Raw genomic sequence first — 19,951 nt, forward strand, 5'->3', positions numbered from 1 at the left:
TTTGTTTTGAAGGAATAGTCGATACCCTTGGGTCATCATGCAAATAGATCACCCATATTCATATTATGTATTGTCTTGGTCAGCGGTGCCCTCGTTTCCCCCCTTTTGTTGCGGTGTGATATCTCCTACCTCCCGACATTCTATTTGTCTGTTGATCCGGAATATTGGATGCTGCATATGCACCGAATTCCAGCTCGAGTGCGGCGTATGGGACTTTTGTCGTCCCTGTGGTGCGGGAGTGTCCCTCATCTTCAGCCACAGAGCTATACTACGGGTCGGAATCTTGATTACATGCTTGGCCTAGTCGCCGTGCAACAAAAAAGCCACGCCGGTATATCGTTCGGGTCTTTACCAAATCATAGTCAAGCCGGCGTAGCAATTTGGAAAGCTAATCGCACCGAGTTTGTACGAAGTATCAGCTAGTCGAATTATCTCGCACTCTGAAACCGCGATAATAAAATTTGCTGACGGCGATTTAGCCACGCCTAGATCTTCCTTCCGGTACTGGACAAGGGGATACATCAGGCATGGCCTAGAAGGTGTCGATTCTGCAGTAGTCCACTATTAACCATTATGCCCGTTACTATAGTGCCGGATTCGGGTAGATCTAACGAGTTTATCGGGTAAGGGCACATGGTAGGATCGGGTTTAATCTAGACCTGCTTGTACTTGTAAGACACTAAGAAATAGAGGATAGATGGCCTAGTTACTTTAAAGCACGATCATGCAAAGAGCAACCGGGTCAGCCAATCGCGGGGAGGGGGACGCTACTGATGAAGAAACTCGACGAAGAAACTCGACGGGTTGAGTTGTTGACTAACGAGGGAGATGACTTGGGAAAGACAACAATGCCGATGGAATTTAATAAATCGGGTTACTATTGAGATCAGATGAGCAGCCCATTTTGCCGAGCTTACATACGAGTACAAGTACGTTTTCCTTATGTACATGTAACTATGCTGTTCGGAAGCTGTTCGGAATGGAAATGAAGTCAGAAATTAGAAATCAGTCTTCTATTACTAGCTCCGATTTATCGTCAGGCCTAGAGTGACATTGTCATTAGTGGTGGTACTCGAAAAGCGAATCCGGTTTACGTTATCCACCTCTCCGGCCCCCAACATGCACAGCGTTCCACAGACCCTGAAGATCAAACAAATGACAAGGACCTAGTATCCTTCTTGTTAGGATACGGAAATAGGCTATGCAGCAGGCGATATCGGGTGGTACATATAACACTATAAAGAAAGAGAAGTTCAATTATAGAGGATATCAAGTATAAAAAAAAGATAAAATAAAAATTACCCAGGACCGCGCAATTCGAAAGATATACGATAAAGAGTAAAATACTTGCAAGGAAATCTAAACCGAATCAGTACCTAAGAAAGGTACCATTGGGGGCCAATCAACCCCCGGCGCAAGGTGAGGTCCTTTCAGCTCTATTGCTCCTTTGTACCTGTTAAGGCCCACTCACTCTCTCTTTAATGGCTACAACCCCTGTCCTACCATGTATGTAATTGGTAAGCCGGCCCCAGTACCATGGTCTATGCGTACCTAGGTACATAGGTAGTTTAAGTGGACCCTCCGGTGGGAAAGGGTACTTCTGCAAGCTAACCGTTTGTAGCGCTTTTAAACGAGGTACAATACCTAAGCTAACCTAACCTACCCGTTACCGTCCGTCCAATTCAAGTTCATCTCAACTTCACACTCACATCCTAGACATTCGCTAGGTTATTTCTATCCGATAAACCCGGCTTTTAAAGAGGTAAACATTGGTAGTAGTCTAGAACACATGCTAATATTTATCCCGATTCTAGCATGAATAGGTATCCACGAGGCTAATCTCAAGACGGAAGAACCATCTTTATATTTATGCCGCACACGGGTTATGTTACCCAGCTATAGGTAGCAATCTCTCGTATCTCGATATTGTGTCCTGCTATACTATAGCTTGGCCTTCACAGCTCCCTTGGCCTCCTCTGCTCTCTTCCTCTTGCGCTGGAAGCCTTCTATCTTATGAGTGATCATACCCGTCCACAGCTCTAGCCATTTCTCGTCGAACGGGGGAAGTACACGGCCGGTGGTCCCCGGAGCCGGGTCTCCGGCGATATCGCGCAGGAACTCGAAGAAAGCGCCGTAGTCAGGTGCAATCGAGTAGTAGTCTTTACCACCGCCCTTTTCGGCGACGCGCTTGCGCTCCCATTCCAGTTGCTCCGGAATTGAAGGTAGCGGCTTGGCTCGACCTGCGAGATGCCGTGCAACAGTGACGGCTTGCCATTCGTACACTCGGAACGTGAAGCCACCTCCGAGCTAGATACAATACAATACATTAGAATTGGTCTTGTCTTTTATGGTAATATGTGTGATGAAGAACGGAAAGTCGCTGGTTAAGCTGGGTTGTATAGGAAAACCTACCATTCCGACGAACGTCAAAGTCGGGTCCTCAATATCCCACGTATGCTGGTAAACCCCGGGAAGGCGACGATACGCATTCCTTATTCGCTCTTGCACGTGCTCGAGGTACGGCACGCTGAATGTGTACCCGGTTCCGAAGATAATATAGTCTACGTCGTCGAGGGTCGAGCCATCGGCGAAGAAGACACGTCCGGTCTCCGGGTCTAGACGTGTGATCTCCTTCTTAATAGCTATGTCAGGATGTAAGAACGGCTCCCACCCAAAGGCTGGAATGGGTTCCCCTCTTAAAGCTGCGTAGACGGGGCTCTGAGCTGCCTCGAGGACTTCATGGACGACCTCGTGTGCTGATATAGAGCCGCCTACTACGACCACTCGCTATTTAGCAGGTTAGCGACCACAAACTAGGCGTATTACGTATAAATGGGCTGGGGTAGCAGGTGGTGGTCACTTTGCGATATTCGCTTGCTTACCTTTCCTTTGAACTTGGATCCATTGCGGAAATGCTTGCTGTGCTGTATCCTCCCAGGGAACTTCTGGTCGTATTCTACGAGTCCCGGGATGTTTGGGAACCAGGGGACGTTGTAATGCCCCGTCGCAACAACAAGAGCGTCGAACGTCTCCCTCCACCAGTAATTTCTCCCCGAGGATTCTTTCCTCAGCGTTAGCACCCACTCACTGCCGACCTTCTCGGCTCGCTCCACAGTCGTATTTAACTCGACAAGCTTCTCATGGCCGCCGCGGGAGAATATACCCTCAATCCACTCGCGGATTACGGTGTGGTGTCGGAAAGGAGCGCCGGGGCCGTATTCAGCTAACGTTCGAGGTGATAGCTTGTTCGGGAAGGGCTCTTGAGTATAGCTCATGATAGCCGGCGTAATGTTGCTATGCAGATTCTCATGGAGCGCTGTATCCGAGAAGCGTTGCTGGTGCCCGTTAATCTCATCAGATGGTAGCGTAACGGCCGGCAGCTGTTTTGGCAGAGGGACAGCAACGTCGGCCTTGCCGGATACCAAATCACTAAGAGACGGGAATCCCGTTGGTAGGTGAGGCGTGTAGACCCAAGTGCCGCCGATCCCGGCTCGCCGGTCGAATACCCGGATTGTGTCAAACGCCTGCTCCTTTACCAGCGCATCCGTGGCTATTGCACCGGAGGGGCCGGCCCCGATAACAGCCACGCGCCGCGCCTTGACCGCCATGGTAGCCTATAGTAACTATAAGACGGAGTGTCTAGATGGCGGAATACTAGACGTCTTATCCCCTTTACGGCCGTTGCCTGCGAGCTCACTTATGCGACTTTGCTTAAGCGTCTTAAGGAGAGAAGCCCAGAAATGCAAACGGGTGGCTTTTATGTCCCAACCATTTAGCCAATCTCCTCCCTCGAGGAGAAAGGTAGGCAGCTCGCTCGCCGATAAGCATGCTGCATGGCGTGACACTTGCCGCGATGGCGTCTGCGTCTGACCCAAGCACGCCAAAGAAGTTGGCCGTATTGGATGGTACAGTAGGGATTATAGACATTGTGGAGAACTATCTACTGCTACTTACTCCTCTCTCTACCATTAAAATTGTATGCGGCCTCACCACACGCCGCATTCGAGGTTCGGGCAGGGTAGCGATCACGCCATCCTATACTATCTGCACGTAACAGGCGTCTGTATGGCCACACAGCACTCCTCAAATTCGCAACCCCTCTTGCCTCCGGCAGGCTTCCAATATGTAGTACAGCGGCAAGGAGTGCTTTAAAGCGAATAACATCCATGTTGTCCTGTAAAAGGATGGATACCCCGTCTTATTGCTCATGCACAATTGCTTGCAGGATTTGGTAAAGATATAGCGAATAAATACAAATCGGATACATATTATAACGTAAAGATTTATTTATCCAAGTTGACCCGAAATGCCGTCCGCCGTCGTGCCCGGTCGACTGCTCCCGGTCTACTTCATCGGCCATGCCGGGGTAGGCCTCCTGTTCAGCGAGTCGCCGCAAAACCGGGTCGTTCAAGACAACCTCCGTGCCATTAGCGAGGAGATCCGCGCGATATCACCCCGGCCGAAGGCCATCCTTACTTTTAGCGGACACTTTGAGGCCGGGGAGATTCACGGGCCCGGGGTAATAGAAGGTGAGCTTGGGACGTTTACCAGTTTGCTCTGAATGGCGGCTAGTTAGAGCAGCACAGGATATTATATATAACTGACCTAACCGGCGTCTTGCGTATATAATAGTCAATGTGAAGAAAGGAACACATATCATGGTGAGGGGGCATGCATACCATCCGTCCCGACTAAAGGAGACGGGAAAGTATCTAAGATAAAAAATACTAATATTAATACGTGTATAAAACCCAAATTAGCACGATTTTGTCAACGACTTCCACGACTCGGCGCCATTCGTCTACGAGTACGACTGGCCGCACGAGGACGCCCCCGAGCTGGCAACAGAAGTGTGGAGACACCTCACGAAGTATGGGATCAAGGCCAAGCGGGTGGAACGCGGTGTCGATCACGGCGTCTGGGTCCCCTTCAAGCTCATGTTTCCGCCCGAGAACCCGCTCGGCGTTCCCGTAGTCCAGGTCTCTACGTTCTACGGCTACGATCTAGAGAGCCAAATTCGGCTGGGAGAGGCTGTTGCGCCGCTCCGGTGAGTGCACACACACACTCACACACACACACACACACATATATATATATCTATATTAATTAATGTTCTCACCACACTCCAAATCAACCAACTACCTAACCTACACGTTACTAACGCGAATTCCCTTCCCCAACGCCAGCAACGAGGGCTATCTCATCGTCGCCTCCGGCATGGCCGTGCACTCCTTCCGCTCCATCGCCGAGATACGGCGTGCGCCGTCCGCCGGAGCAAGGGAGCTCGCGCGGCAGCAGGTCCTAGGGGAATCGCGGAGGTTCGACGCGCATCTCCGAGCAGCTGTGGCGAAGCGCGATGCCGCGGAGGGCGCAGAGGCGCTGCTGCAGCTGGAGTCGCTGCCGGAGTTCCGCCGCTGCTCGTAGCTGCTGGGGCGGCGGGAGACGCCGAGGAGGTTGTGCCGTTGGGCGTTGATGTGGTCGAGCCTGGCATGTCGTATTTGAATGTGCGGTTTACTTAGATGTTATTTTATTTGACTGGCTGGATTTATGTAAGAGTTATTTTGGGTCGTAACTCGTGATATCATTCCGTCTTGAGTTTCCGAGGGTCAGACTTGATTATAGCATCGAATTAACTGCCAGTGAGGTTTAATATAACTACAGCTTAGTATGTAAGAATCAAACGGGAAGGGAGTCAGGATATAAATATTTCATGATGATTTAGTATATTTGCTCCTTTGCAAAGGCGTGGAGTAAATAGTAACTGGCCAGTCTCGACAAGCATGAATAAATTCAAGGCTAGTTATATCTATAATCATGCTATCCTAAACCCAGACTACATAAATAGATCTCCCTAGTTTATATATACCAATAATACTTATATTTGCGGCTTTGGGAGTATCGGGATAATAGTGGGGTTAGTATGTCTGGATTGGATGAGTGATTCGAGCTTTTGTGTAATAGGTCAATTGTTCGTTAGTTTCGAATAATCAGAGATTTGTTAAATCCTGTACTTAAAGTCATGGATACCTATCTCTATGAAGATAAATACACAGGCCTTAGGGCTAATATAACAACAGCGAGTTGAAAGTGTCAGCTGTATACCGGATCATAACCAAATTTTGATGCGACCACGGCCCATCTACAATTCGTCTCTTTTGGTATATGTACATATGATACATTAACTTCGATAATGCATTTATCGACGGCCATGAGCGATACCATAGATCCTCTTGCTGTATTTCCATAAGCCTCTGTACTTGGGCTTCTGCCTCTTGGCTTCCCATCCCCTCGGCTTCTTGTCCTCCTTGAGAGAGTAGACTCTCTTGAACTTGAACTGGACATCGGCGCCCGGAATACCGGCCTTCTCCATAACGCCAGCAGTACCCTCATCCCAGATCGTTCGGAAGATGTTAAAGCCAACTGGCGTGAGACCAAACTTGTCTCGGTAACTCTTGAGACTGAATCCGTCTCGACCAGAGTATAACTCTCGCAGCTTAGCAATATCTATGTTCTCCCCCGGCTTCTGTTCCAGAATAAACACAGATAATCGGTGGTATGGCGCGCCCTTTTGAGAGAAGGCGGGAAGCCACGGTACGGCGAGTTGAGATTCTTTATTGACCTTACCTAGGGGCAAAGAGGGTTGGTTAGGAGAGATGGGAACGTTTGCCGCAAGATAGTGACACCGCCTATCAAAGGAGTCGGTCTCTGCGTTGGGAACATCTGAGTCCATAACTACGACTGAGACGAGGCGCTCGCCAGGGTTGAAGACTTGAACTTTCAAGCGCGGCGGCACTTCCGTAATTCGGGAATCAAGAATAGCACCGGGGGTAACCTTGATTCGTCGGAAGAAAAGTTGAACATCTACAACGGGATCAAACTTGGGTAGCACATCGGGGACGATGTTCAGCTGTTTGATACGTTGTGTGATGATACGGTAAGGTAAGCCACGCCATTTACGCTCAGCATAATACCGGTAAATTGGCTTGTCCATGTCACCTGTGTAATTGTTAGCATTTATATATCTTAAACACCCCAAATATCAATAAATAATATGACCAATGATAGTTAAGCAGGGGAAAAAAAAGAGACCAATAAAAACAAAACATACAACACCAGGGATTCGCTGGTCGTCACCGACCCAACTACTAATCTGGCAGTATCTGGTTTATCGATGGGAGAGCGGACGGGATCCCGAGTTTTCCAGATCTTATGGTCGTATGTAATGGAAATGTTGGTTATTCTTTTTTATAAAGCAGTCCAATTGCCAAGTCCACCCCAGACTCAGCAATCAGGTGCTTTTGAAGATGGCCCAACCCCTATCATCCCACCACATCCCAGTAATATATATTTCGCATCAAAATTCAAGGAAACCCAATGCAACATCTAATGGCTCAAATACTTCCAGAAAAAAGAAAAAACTTACCGAGGCCGTCTTCGAATTTCCGCTTGACAACAGGGTCGTTGACATCCGCCAGGATTTTAAGCTGCTCCACCCACTTCTTCAAGCCGGCAAGACGCATATTCTTCCTGTACTCGCCGCCGGGGACCTGATCAGCCGGAGTTTCCTCCAGCCTCTTAATCTTGGCCAGCTCTTTTGCGATAGCCCGGATCTTCTCCTGTCGGTCCTCCTGCAGGATCTTGCGTGCCTCCTGGAAGCATTGGTAAGGCAGCTGCTCGAAGGGCACATTCTCAGAGGTACGGATGGCGGCACGCCGACGTCGCGAACCAACCGGCGGCGTACCCATGCGGACGAGCTTCCGCTCGGCCCAATGCGCCGTAGTAGTCTCCCGGTCCATCAATCGCTCCCTCATGCGCAATTTCTCGGGTTCTGCTCCATTGGCGCTTGAATTGGGCTTGCTGGCGGCCTCTAGCTTGTCTAATGAGGTTGTCGAGGCCGTTGGTGGAGTAGAAGTAGTTGTTGTAGAACCCTCCTCATCTTGGCGTGCTGCACTTCTGGAGAAAGATCGCGATAAATGCGATGCGCCCTGGAGGAAGATGCGCTCTTGTCGAAGAGACTGCACTAAAGGTCTTGCGACCCTCTGACAGCTCGACATGGCTCGGCTCTGTCGAGACTGTGGTGGTTTGGTGGTGGGTTATAGAGGGAGGAGGATAATCGATAATTAATGTAGAAAACATGCAACTTTTTGAAGCTTGTGTCCCCATTATATCCCCACTATAAAACTAGAAGTGCCATGTCTTAGTGGACGGCACACTCCGCTATGTATTAGTAGGTACCTAGGTATCTATCGATATCAAGTAAGTACATAGGTACCTATCTACGTACCCTTAGCTTGCATCTTTAATAATTTTTCCGGGGTCGAATTGATGAATTGATGAATTGAGTCCTGCATCTTCACTTGGGATAATTGGGATATCGACAGCCTCACTGGTGAACACACTCGGAAATTCAAATCACATCGGGTACGCTCTCTAACGACCGAGGCCATGGCGAGCAAAGGTGTAAAGTGTCTTAACGAGGCTTTTAAGAGCCTAAGCCTATCATCGCAGACATGCAGAGAAGCCGTTTCGGTGCGTTTATACTCTTTTCAATAAATGGACTATAGCGAGCGTGGCTGCTGCTAACGAGCCTAGCATCGGATACCATCGTCGACATTTACTCGGTCAATGGCAACTGAAGCCCCTCTACCCAAAATCACCACCTCGGTAGATTCAGATTCCATATGGAGACCAGGTACACACCCACCCTCCCAACCACACACACACACACACACACACACACACATATATATATATATCTACCCCCGCAGCTCACGAGCCCTTCTCCGTACCCGAATCCAAGACACCCCCTCGATTCCCCATACATACTAACACCACCCAACAACAGCAACCACAGTCCCCCTAACCATCTTCAACTTCCCATCCTTCGAGCCGCAGCGCCTCGAGTCCTGGTCCGCGAAGCACTTGCACCTGCCGCTGCGGCGCGACATCCTGCACCTAGCCGTCGTATACGAGGGCGACAACACGCGGCAAGGCACCGCCTCGACCAAGACGCGCTGGGAAGTCGCCGGCTCGCACCGCAAGATGCGGCCGCAGAAGGGCTCGGGCCGCGCCCGCGTAGGCACGCGGCAGTCGCCCATGCTGCGCGGCGGCGGCAAGACCTTCGGCCCCAAGCCCCGCGACTTCGGCACCAAGCTCCCGCGCAAGGTGTACGACCTGGCCTGGCGCACCGCGCTCAGCTACCGGTACCGCCGCGGCGAGCTGCTCGTGTGCCAGGACGGCATGGACCTGCCGCTGCCCGCCGAGTTCGCCGACCTGGTGGCTGCGGGCGAGCTGCAGGACGAGCTGCAGCGCAGCTTCAAGGCGAAGTGGGTGCAGCAGGTCCTCGACGCGAACGAGTGGGGGCGTCGCTGCGGCCGCAGCACCTTCATCACGACTTCCCCTCGGGATAATCTGTTCGAGGCGTTGGAGGAGGTGCCGAATTACGGACGCGCGCTGGAAGTCGACGACGTCGATGTCAAGAATCTACTCGAGACGGGCCGTCTGGTTGTGGAGAGGGGGGCGCTTAAGGAGCTGATCGAGCGGCATCAGAGCGATATAGTCACGAGAGTGTTTGTTGCCAATGCGGCGTTGCCCAAGGCGCCTGAAAGTGGCCATGTGTTGGTAGAGTAGCACTATTTCGGCTGTATATTTATTATTCGAAGCCTTTGCAAAGTGTAAAACCTCTAAACTGCATCCCCATAAGTGGGATTAACATGTCTGTATATTGATGCCATTGGAATAACTATGTATTATTTTAAGCATCTATACCTCACTCTACGATCTACGACAAGCTCTAGCATCTTCGGTCTTTTGCTTGCAATCCCGATAAGAAGCCTGTGACCTGGAATACCTCGAGCGGCATGGTGTTTACTGACTTAGCCAGGTACCTGTACCTAATCTAGGTACGATCGACCGTATTTACCACAATGGCAATATCAAGTAGGTAATATGCGGCTTCTAGGAATGCAGATACAGATCGAAAAGTGCCAGACACACACACGGCATGATGACGTCGATCTTATGTATCGCACCCATACAAAATCTACGTCCTAGCCAATTCCGGGTTGCCTTGCCCCAACTTTTGACCCTTGGATCACGATGCGCTGCGCTTAAATAGAGCAACTTTAGAATTGCTACCTTGTGTCAGGGAGTAAAGCCCCCAATATAGTATAGTTTTAATTTACTGACGTTATAATGGGGTATGTAGTTATACCAAGTATGAACACGCGGCTTTCTAGATCTGTACCTATAACCACCTACCTATGTACCTAACCTAGTTAATATAATAAATGAATAAGTAACTAGTTAGTACATATAACTATAGGAAGTTTGTATTAGGTAGGTAGGTAGGTAGGTATACATTTCTACCAACACTTCAATTCGTGTCTCGCGTAATTTTTAATCTGTTCCTCTCCTTCTGCGTTGAAACTACAAGATCAGTATCGTGGCTTGACTTCCCGAGACACGGGACTACCTACTGCGTACTAGGCCCGAGGACAGGGAGACAAACACGTTGCTCTTCTCGGGCCGGGTCGATCTAGCCAAATACTTAGCCAACACTCTCTGGGCGCACTTAAGTCTTTGGTATTGACGAATCGTGTGCCGCTATAGCTATCTCGGAGTTGATGCCGCTGTCGAATCACATACTTTCTAGATGGCAATTCACGAATGCACGGTCCCGTTAAGTCAGGGATCGGGAGACGGGAAATCACAAGTAAAGAAGACACCTTTCGCCACCTCCATCTAATGTTGGAACCACAGCAGATCATCTTATGTTTCCCTCCATTGCTCCTCTCGAGTATGACGGGAGACTGCCTTTTACGGCATTCTCCCATGTCGAATTTTACCATCACGACTAGGGCCGTAATACTCACAACCGATCGTGTGTGGCACTCGCGGTGACGAAAGTGCCTCCGAGGTGATCATGGCATCGTTTGATTATTATTTCCCCAGCCTATCCGATATCCAAGAGATGGTCTGGTGAGAAAGCCATCTTTTGCTCCTTCCAACCCTCTCCTCGATGCTTTATAACCCAAGGTCCCCCCCAGGAGGAACTGGGTACAGAGAACGGGACCTCTGGTATATCCCTTACTAGATTCAATCCTCTCGTCCACCCCCTCCTCCCTCCCTCGCGCCGGCATAGATCCACGTATTTTCGCCGTTTCCGTAGCAAACTCCTAGAGCATATAAAAAACTGACTTAGACAACCGTAGGAAATCCTCATAGCAGAAATATAAACACCATTCATACTAGATTACCATTCACCGCAACCACAATTCATTTCGTCCGTCAGCAAGATTTGCAAGTAGGGACCAAGATTCAGCTTGAGCGTTCTGGCATATGACTATACCACGTTACGGTCTCAAGCGAGTTTTCCCTCTGATTTCGAATGCTTCCGAGTCAGCTTGTAGGAAGCATGAAGTTTTCGAGGCCTTCGACCATCGGCATACTATGGTAATCTGGCATGTCGTCGGCCGTCGCATTATGTAGAGCGTCCATCGGATAGGGCTCTTCGTGTGGGTCCGATGCTGCGACCTGCGGAAAGTTTGGCGTCAGATCTGGATGGTAAAGTATAGGTGGACTTGGTACGAAACCCCCGGGGTGGAATGAATGTGATGGAGTAACTGAGCCAAGAAGTTCCGAATCACGCATTGTCTGGCATCCTGCAGCGGAAGAGAGGCTGTCCTGGCCACCAATAATATGTCTAGGAGAGTGGCTTAAATTAACCAGCATCTGGTCGTATTTTTCGCTCGTTCCCAAGACAAATCTCTTTGCTTCATTTTCGATCCATTTGTTGATGTTGGGATCGTTGCAAGTGGAATGATCCATGAGTTGTGATTTTATTTGAGTAATCTCATTTTTCAAGTCGCTGTACTCCCCCTGAAGGAGGTTGTGCTGATTTTCTAACTCAAACTTTGTTCCTTCTAGACCCGTCACCCATTCCCTTTTCTTTTGGCGACATTTAGTCGCCGCTGTTCGATTTCGCTCAAGGAACTTGGTCCTTTTGTTCGTGTTGACGCCATGATCAGTATCATCGTCTGCGTATTGGGATCGTTGCCGTGTCTCTGTAGTTGGAGAAGAGTTTGGTGGCACAAACCCGGTCTGTCTGGGTTTATTATTTGCCCTACCCGTTATGTATGCTCTTTTATCCTTTCGAGTTACGGTCTGATGCGACGAACGAGTTGATATTTCGGATGATCGAATTGAAGACCTGGAAGAGTCAACGCTATCCGATTTGGAATGTGACGTCAGTCGATTTTTGGCACGGCGATTCGCAAGTCTTCCAGAGGTCCTAATGGAGGCCGATCTTTGAGGCGAAGGATTTGATTGGTGAGCCTTTGCCGACAGTGCGTCGGTCGAGGGACTGCTGGGGTCGGTGCTGCTTTGGGCGTATGAGTATTCATCGCCTTGGTCCATAATAAATTGGGAGTCGAGGATCTCGCTTGCAGAATATTGATCATTCCGGATATCAATACTAAAAGATATCGGCGGCATTACCATTCCTGTTTGCTACGGGACTTTTGCAAAATCTTAACCTAAGAAAGTTATCCGGGGCACGGCTAGGGAAGTGGGAGATGCAAGGCATGAATGGATCGGGCACGGATTTAATAGTTGAAAGAGTTGGAAGAGTTGGACCTCCAGCTACCCAATAGTCGAAGGACTGGTAAAGGTGGCTTGTCCATTAGAAAAATGGTCAAGGGGGGGAATTGGAAGAAAATGGACATTGCAGCATGCGAGTCAAGCACAGTTATTTTACGCCATCTAAAGCACAAAAAGCAAATCGAAGAAGGCGAGAGCAAATCGACTTATTATTAGGTCCCTATAGTTGTATTACGGTAGGTGGTGGGTGATAGGTGACGGGTGATGGGCAAGTGAGAGCAAGGGGGTTGGCAATCAGAAGCGTACTTGCTGCGTTGCTGCTCCTGCGAAGAGAATACTAAAATTTTAGGCAGGGCTTGCGAAGAAGGAAAGCGCGAGACACACAGACGGGCAGGCGGGCAGACGGGCTAGTGGAACCGGGGGAGACATTTTGGATGCATACAACCTACAGACTTGGGACCTGACTTCCTTCACCCTTCACATTTAGTACATAACCCAAGGTACATACCTACATACCTAGGTAATGGGTAGGGCCGAGTCGCGGGTTCTCCAACCTTACATGTACGTAATGAATGTGATTGACTTATTAGCCCTGCGATACCCGTTCAACATACTTCCTCCCTTTTTTATTCATGTCTACTTCCTTGCTACGCAACAACTGCATTAAGTTTCGACTGCATCAACTGCATGGCTAGACGAAACTTTGTCCTCCCAACCCCTCGTCCCCAAACCTTAGGCACCTAACGATACATCCCCGTTCTCCTAAACTGGCTACACAGGGGCGCATTCTGTACAGTGTCCCATATGAGCTTAATGGCCTTGGGCAGTGATTGAACTATGGCTAACTGGGGCGGCTGTGATTGCGGACTGGGCGGTTGAGATCCGATCTCCGATCTAAATTTATAATATTCCTTTATTTCGATCACAAGACGCCAAAGCGGCAAAGATAGGTACCCGAGCTTCGCAAATAGAGCCTTTACTTGCTAAGAGCATAGGTGAATACGAGTCGGAATATGCCAAGTCCGCATAAAAGCCTCTTAATCTACCAGTCTACCTACATCATGTATGTACTTTAAAATAATAAATTCTGTTAAGTGCCTTAGGTATTTACATAGGAGCTTACCTAGGTAGGTACCCAGGTAGATAAGCCACATGTACCTTTAATCAGTCTTCTGACAGAATCGGTTCTAGATCTCGATTAAACTTTACCACGAAGTATCGGCGCAGACTCAATGAACTATGCGTTGTTTGTGGTAAACAGAGCTCACGAGCATCTAGAATGCTCATCTTATTAGCTGTCTCGAACAGCTCCGGCAACCATACACTTAACGACAGCAACGACAAAATTATCAGTAATAATGAGCTTCAAATAGTAAATGCTATCTGGGAAGGGCTCCGACGAACGTGATGTTTATAATATGTTATTATTCTATAGACCTTTTTTTAAATTTTTTTTTTAATTTTTTTTTTGGATCTGGAGTCAAGTCTGCAAGATTTACTTCACAAATACAAATAAATACTAAAGGTATACAAATCTATATTGGGAATATACCGAAGCCACCTGATCACCACCTTCATCGAGATTAGACGCTGGTATAAGGCCCATGTGCCTATGAGCAGGGGGTATACCACATAATTAAGCAATGGAGACAGGACTTATAAGTCAGTGGATCCGCTGTAGGTTTCCTAACCGGAAAGTTTAATCGACAGCTAGACCTTGACGGAATCAACACGTTTATGATATAAAAGATTATAAAAGATTATAAAAGATTATTGTTTTGACGAGAACTGACAAAAATTGACAAGGCACGGTAAGGGATCATGCTGGCGTTTGTAGGCTCTTTCAAAAATAAGCGAACCTGATAAGTCAAAGCACCCTTACGGGGGCCACCCTAGTGGGGGCCATCTCAAAAACGCGACGTGTTCGCGATGAGGTCTATATACGAATTATTATATAATTTTATTAATTTTTAATTAATTAAAAAATAAAATTTATTATTTAAATCTTTATTTTTTTACGATTTTAAAATGCTTATTTTTTTAGCTTAATTGCGTTATGTTGCGGTGATAAATGATGTTTTCGACGGCGTATCCTTGCGGTAAGCGTTTAAAAAATATTTTATATTATAATATTATTTTATAAATTAAATATTGGGTTGTAAAATATGAGATAATTATTTAGAAAAACGTTAGAAGTTATTAAAATATTAAAAAAAGGAATTAATTAATTAGATTATTATGTTAAATTATATTGGTTATGCGTTTTTTTTATATTAATTTAAAGATATTGCAAGAAAATTATTAATTTATAATTATTAGCCTAATATTTTTGGTAAATATTAATATATATAATTTTTATTTTATTATTTTAATATTAAATCGGTTAAGGTTTATTTAATTAATTATAAATAAGTTAATGGAATTATAATTAATAATATTAATATTTTTTTTAATTAATTTAAGGCTTTTAGGATTAAGAATATTTCGGTTAGGTATATGTATAGTATTAATAAGATGGAGATTATAGAAAAGGTTAAAAATAATGGAATAATTATTAGTAAGGTTTATAAGAAATATATTGTAGTTAAAAATTGTGGTAATAAAATTTAAATATTAATTATTAAATATGTTAATGGCAATAGTTAATCTTTAAATCTTTTTATTATATATATAAATAAATATATATAATAATAATAGTTTCCTAATAATAAAAACGTTAAATTTAAAGGTTAGAAGTTTATTATATTTCTTAATAATTGGATTAATAATAATATTATATTTAAATGGTTTTATAAGGTTTTTTTAAAAGAAACGAAGTTATTAAATTATTAATAATGGTAATTATTAATTTTTAACGGTTATAGTAATTATACCACAATAAAATTCTTTTAGGAATATTTTATAAATAAAGTTTATATTATTTTTATTTTGGTATATTTATTATATATTTTATAAGTTATTAATATAAGTATATTTTTATTAATAAAATAAAATTATTGTTATAAATTTATTAAGGTATATTAATTATATTATATTTTTAATTTTGGTAAAAAGGAATTTATTATAACTTATTAAATAGTACGAAAAAAACGTTTAATTAAATATAATATATTGGTTGGTTAAAAGGTTACGGGGATTTATTTTAAGAATTAAAATAAGTTGTTAAATTATTGGTTTATGTTTTAAAAGGTTTTTAGTATTACTTTAATTTTTTTAAACTTTATTTTTAATTTAAAAAAGTTTAATTTTATTAAAAATATAACTTTAATTCTTTTAATAATATTTTTAAATTTATAAGATATTAATATTTTAGTTAAAGAGTTATCTAAAGTTAATATAATGTTTATTAAATTTGTAGTAAGGTTTTTATTTAATAAGATTGGTAAGGCCCTTAATAAAATTATTATAAAATTAATTATAATAAAAGTCTACGTTAAGTATTTAAAAAAGATATTAATAAATATAAAGTTGTAAAAATGGTATAAAGTATTATTTAATTTAAATTTAATATTTATAAATATTAAGGTTATTATAAAAAAGAAGAAGTAGTTGAAAATTTAAAAATTAAATAATATAATTATAATTAATAATTTTAATATTAATTTGAAAAATAAGGTTTTATTAGTTAAGTTAATAATAAAAGATTATATTATTATTAAAATATAATAGATTATAAATTAATTAAATTTAATTTAATTAAATAACGTTGAATTAAAATTAAGATGTTTGTTTTGAAGGTCTAAAAATTTGAGGTGGCCCCTACTAGGGTGGCCCCTGTAAGGGTGCTTTGACTTAATAGAGGATTGAATTTATTTATATACCTAAGGTATTCTACCCATCTAACTGACATGACCCCTTATTTATGTTTATGAAGAGAGATGAACTGGCTCTGGTCATTACGCATTTCAGGGTTTAATAGCATTGATCTCTTCTAAACTGCACCTACCTAGTGAAGGCAGCTAATTGTATGATATACGGTAAGTTGACATCGTAGCAAAGCACCAGGAAAGTGCGCATATGATGTGTCTATCAATTTCTACGAGGGTCGGGGCATGATGACCCCCTCGATAAGTTGTAGTGATTTCCTTCCTCCCGAAACTAAAGAAGCCCATACAGACCGGCATCTCTTCCTTTACATCACGTGAAAATAAGAAGAAAAATATTATATACCTAGCCTCGGAACACTATGTCCGGTTACGATAAAGTGTTGCAAGCCTAGAATACTACTATTTATTCGTCGATCTCCTTGGTCATGTTTACCTACCTACCTACCTAGCTACCTATACATGTCTTTTTCGATTTCGATTTTGATTTCGATTTTCCACTGCTATCCGGCTCCGGTGACTTTCGACACGTTGTTTCATCTCACTGCAGCGCCATCTCTCATATCCCAATAGTGTTTTATCGTGGCTCTCTTTGAGCTCTTACCTAGTATCATATATAGTTAGAATAAATAATAAATAAGAGCTTGAATGGATCAAGACCGCTGCTAGTTTTTTCCATGAGGCTTAGGTTTACTTTGTACATTTTACCATCTTCCTTTTCTTTAATCTACGAAACCAGGGACACTGGGACGTCGAGCACTTCGGAGGCAAATATAGTCTCTCCGGAGAACTTGATTGGCTAGATAAGTAGGGTGAAGAGTTTGGACCAATCACATCTTGGCATTAGACCCAGCTGTTGTACAACAGCGTATTGTTGGAGGCGCCTCCGAACTTGGAAGCCGATCTGGACCGTTGTAGGCTATGTATGTAGGCTACCACCTATGTAGGTAGGAACCTATGCAATGTGGCTAAAGAGGGCGCAGCAGTTAGTTCCATAGATAAAGTAAATAACGCATGGACCACTTCATTTTCCAACTAGTACAACTTTTTGAGACAATTCAATTCAACTCTCAGCTTTCAGCCCTGAGTCTTTTTTCATAACGCGTCGCGCCTTTGATCGGCCCCACACTTAAACCCTTACTCTATGTACCTAAGCCTTTGATAAATCTCCATCTTCAGAATTGTTGTATCTGGATTTTTAGCGGCATCACCCGTCAACTGTACAATGGAGTCGACTTCAACACCCCGCATCTCCGCGGCCCTCATGGATTCGTACATTGGCCACAACGTCATAATCGTTGGCAAGGTTACCCAACTCCGTGGTGACATTGCTTTTATTGAGGCTGACGGACAAGTCCAAGCCAACCTCACCAGGGTGAGTGAAAGTCGGCTCACAGCGTTGCACATGATCTAAGCTCTATCGTATACAGGATTGTCACCTCATGGTTGGAAATGGAGCTCAGGTTATCGGCAAGGTGAATCCAGACCTGTCTATTAAAGTGCTGAACGCCGTAGATCTCGGCTCTAACGTTGGTATGTATTATATTTTATATTACACTTCATTTCTTACTGTCTACAAAAGCATCGTCTTGTCTAGAATTGAGTCTCATTTAGCCACCTAATATATCGTTATCATATCTTATAGATTCTATCCTATAGTTAATCTATTATCCTGACGCCGTGTTTCGCAGATTTCCAAATATGCCAGAACGTCGTTGACGTTACACACCAGTTTAAGGGTATCTTCGTGTATCCGGAACGAGGCGGCATGAACTGACGTTTCGCACGTGGACGCGTGTCTCTGGGATGGCCGGCTGGTTCACAGCAGCAGCAGTCTTCGTCTCAGCAGTCCCAATCTCAATCCCAAAGATATGAATTGCGAAGTTTTGCTGAATCAACTAATACTACTGCTTCTTCCGTTGCTACTACTGTTACTATGAGCTCGCGGTCTTCTGAGACCCCTCGAGCAATATCGCCGCCGACTAATCAGCTATCTCAACTATCCATCCAGGAGACGCCGCAGTCCTCTCACACCGTGACTCAGTCGTTTGTACCTAATGACACCCAGTTATCCCAGCAACCACCCTCTGTTACTCAGGACACTCAGTATACTCACTACACGTATGAGGAAGCCACATCCTCGTTACGGCAACATAAAAGTAGTCGGTCATCTCAGTCCTCTCGTCATCGACGGAAACCCCCTGCGCCTTCACTTGAAAAAATTAACTACGAACCATCAGCTCCAGACCTCATCTCGGACCCAGTCCCACCCCCTGCCTCAGTTCCAATAGCGGCACCCGCCACTGTTCCTATTTCAGTCCCAGTCCCAATCCCTGCCTCGGCAGAGCCGTACTATTACATGACCTCACCCTTTCCTGTACCTCCACCCGCACAGCGACGCGGGCGGCTTTTCCGTACACGCTCAGGGAATCTGGTAACTGCCGTCGAAATCCGGCGACGTAGAGAACTAGAGCGACACGCCGAGGAGTTACTAGAGATGATCCTTGAGGATTTTGGTGATGAGCTCTCTCATACGATCACCTTCAGTCTGGACGACACCGGCCGCTGGCGCATCGCAAGGCGGGACCAGCCGGAGGTGGAGGTGTACGAAAATGCGTAGCTTAGGACCTAATTCGAGTACATTTCTCTCTGGTATGTGGGCGTCGGATGAGAGTCTTTAGATAGGAATTTCATAGGAAGGAAAATAGAAACGGTGCATATAGTCGACGACCCGCTTGTTATCGTGATGATGATTTAATATATATGTAGAAAAGGTTTGCCGTTTCATCTTTTAGACTTGAAATCCTCCTATATTTGATCTTAGATATATCTAACCTAGGTGTTAGCATGGCTATCTGCTTGATAAAACATACTGGGTTTAAATTTTTTGGACTAATTAATTTAAAATTCTACATGAGTTATTAGAAAACAAAAACCCCAACCACCACCCCCTTTAAAGAAAGGGGAACCTGTTGCGATAAAGCCGTTACTATAAAGTATACACGACGCTCTGCTCTATACATTGGATACTAGCGGCCAGGCTGTTCGAAATCAAGGTCCAGTCGTTATTCCAAGACAAGGCTTTATTTAGCAATGGATAGGAACATATGCTTATTATACGACAGTTACAACCCCCCGGGGGTCGTGGCTATATATCACCACGATTATAACAGGTACCTGGTAACGATCACATCATAACAATCATAGTCAAATAAGCTTAATGGCTCTTTAATAAAAAATGATTAAGTGTATTAGGTTGGTTCGGGATTCATAAAACATAGACTAGCAAATCAAATCATAACTACGGTCCCTACGTAGGTAGCTATTGGAAGGGGGACGGGGTTTTTATTCGTGTCCTCTATCAATACCCTCAGCATTATACACAACAGCTATGCAACTCAACATTCGTCCACAGTTCAGCCCCCAGCATTATGTTAGCTTCTTACATGAACATCATCGTCCTTCAACTCTCAAGATAAACACGATGCAACGCACAAGCATACACGAATCACATCTCAACAAAAACT

The 19,951-nt window shown here is 44.8% G+C and overlaps 7 protein-coding genes across 7 annotated transcripts; 4 read left to right on the forward strand and 3 right to left on the reverse strand.

The window, feature by feature from the left end:
• Positions 1-1,941: 1,941 nt before the first annotated feature.
• On the reverse strand, positions 1,942-3,608 carry F4813DRAFT_381953 (FAD/NAD(P)-binding domain-containing protein; the record flags this gene model as incomplete). Its single annotated transcript, XM_049245735.1, has 3 exons — positions 1,942-2,307; positions 2,413-2,787; positions 2,883-3,608. The coding sequence occupies 3 exons, from the start codon at positions 3,606-3,608 to the stop codon at positions 1,942-1,944; spliced, it is 1,467 nt and encodes a 488-aa protein (XP_049097641.1).
• Positions 3,609-4,306: 698 nt separating this feature from the next.
• On the forward strand, positions 4,307-5,424 carry F4813DRAFT_391527 (Extradiol ring-cleavage dioxygenase, class III enzyme, subunit B; the record flags this gene model as incomplete). The annotated part of the gene is made up of 4 exons (XM_049247176.1): positions 4,307-4,529; positions 4,633-4,661; positions 4,761-5,047; positions 5,187-5,424. The coding sequence occupies 4 exons, from the start codon at positions 4,307-4,309 to the stop codon at positions 5,422-5,424; spliced, it is 777 nt and encodes a 258-aa protein (XP_049097642.1).
• A 1,695-nt stretch (positions 5,425-7,119) lies between these two features.
• On the reverse strand, positions 7,120-8,109 carry F4813DRAFT_366859 (uncharacterized protein). The gene has a single exon (XM_049244091.1). The coding sequence runs from the start codon at positions 8,052-8,054 to the stop codon at positions 7,392-7,394; it is 663 nt and encodes a 220-aa protein (XP_049097643.1). The 5' UTR covers positions 8,055-8,109; the 3' UTR covers positions 7,120-7,391.
• Positions 8,110-8,320: 211 nt separating this feature from the next.
• On the forward strand, positions 8,321-10,102 carry F4813DRAFT_366861 (ribosomal protein L4). Its single transcript, XM_049244092.1, has 3 exons — positions 8,321-8,529; positions 8,593-8,692; positions 8,846-10,102. The coding sequence occupies exons 1-3, from the start codon at positions 8,446-8,448 to the stop codon at positions 9,628-9,630; spliced, it is 969 nt and encodes a 322-aa protein (XP_049097644.1). The 5' UTR covers positions 8,321-8,445; the 3' UTR covers positions 9,631-10,102.
• A 1,298-nt stretch (positions 10,103-11,400) lies between these two features.
• On the reverse strand, positions 11,401-12,495 carry F4813DRAFT_391530 (uncharacterized protein; the record flags this gene model as incomplete). Its single annotated transcript, XM_049247177.1, has 1 exon — positions 11,401-12,495. The coding sequence occupies one exon, from the start codon at positions 12,493-12,495 to the stop codon at positions 11,401-11,403; it is 1,095 nt and encodes a 364-aa protein (XP_049097645.1).
• Positions 12,496-17,468: 4,973 nt separating this feature from the next.
• On the forward strand, positions 17,469-18,281 carry F4813DRAFT_158468 (replication factor A protein 3). Its single transcript, XM_049239049.1, has 3 exons — positions 17,469-17,799; positions 17,855-17,957; positions 18,116-18,281. Exons 1-3 carry the CDS (start codon positions 17,650-17,652, stop codon positions 18,199-18,201), a joined length of 339 nt encoding a protein of 112 aa, XP_049097646.1. The 5' UTR covers positions 17,469-17,649; the 3' UTR covers positions 18,202-18,281.
• Positions 17,935-19,257, forward strand: F4813DRAFT_366875 (uncharacterized protein). The gene has a single exon (XM_049244093.1). The coding sequence runs from the start codon at positions 18,361-18,363 to the stop codon at positions 19,042-19,044; it is 684 nt and encodes a 227-aa protein (XP_049097647.1). The 5' UTR covers positions 17,935-18,360; the 3' UTR covers positions 19,045-19,257.
• The last annotated feature ends 694 nt before the right edge of the window (positions 19,258-19,951 follow it).

Source organism: Daldinia decipiens (assembly GCF_022478715.1).
Source record: "Daldinia decipiens strain CBS 113046 unplaced genomic scaffold F4813scaffold_28, whole genome shotgun sequence".
NCBI classification, from domain to species: Eukaryota; Fungi; Ascomycota; class Sordariomycetes; order Xylariales; family Hypoxylaceae; genus Daldinia; species Daldinia decipiens.

Bases quoted from the DNA above. Each gene is read 5' to 3' on its own strand.
- F4813DRAFT_366875 (XM_049244093.1), top strand. From the start codon at position 18,361: ATGAGCTCGCGGTCTTCTGAGACCCCTCGAGCAATATCGCCGCCGACT.
- F4813DRAFT_158468 (XM_049239049.1), top strand. From the start codon at position 17,650: ATGGAGTCGACTTCAACACCCCGCATCTCCGCGGCCCTCATGGATTCG. The intron at 17,800-17,854 runs GTGAGTGAAAGT...TATCGTATACAG, and splicing joins TCCAAGCCAACCTCACCAGG to GATTGTCACCTCATGGTTGG. The intron at 17,958-18,115 runs GTATGTATTATA...CGTGTTTCGCAG, and splicing joins AGATCTCGGCTCTAACGTTG to ATTTCCAAATATGCCAGAAC.
- F4813DRAFT_366861 (XM_049244092.1), top strand. From the start codon at position 8,446: ATGGCGAGCAAAGGTGTAAAGTGTCTTAACGAGGCTTTTAAGAGCCTA. The intron at 8,530-8,592 runs GTGCGTTTATAC...TAACGAGCCTAG, and splicing joins CATGCAGAGAAGCCGTTTCG to CATCGGATACCATCGTCGAC. The intron at 8,693-8,845 runs GTACACACCCAC...ACCCAACAACAG, and splicing joins AGATTCCATATGGAGACCAG to CAACCACAGTCCCCCTAACC.
- F4813DRAFT_366859 (XM_049244091.1), bottom strand. From the start codon at position 8,054: ATGTCGAGCTGTCAGAGGGTCGCAAGACCTTTAGTGCAGTCTCTTCGA.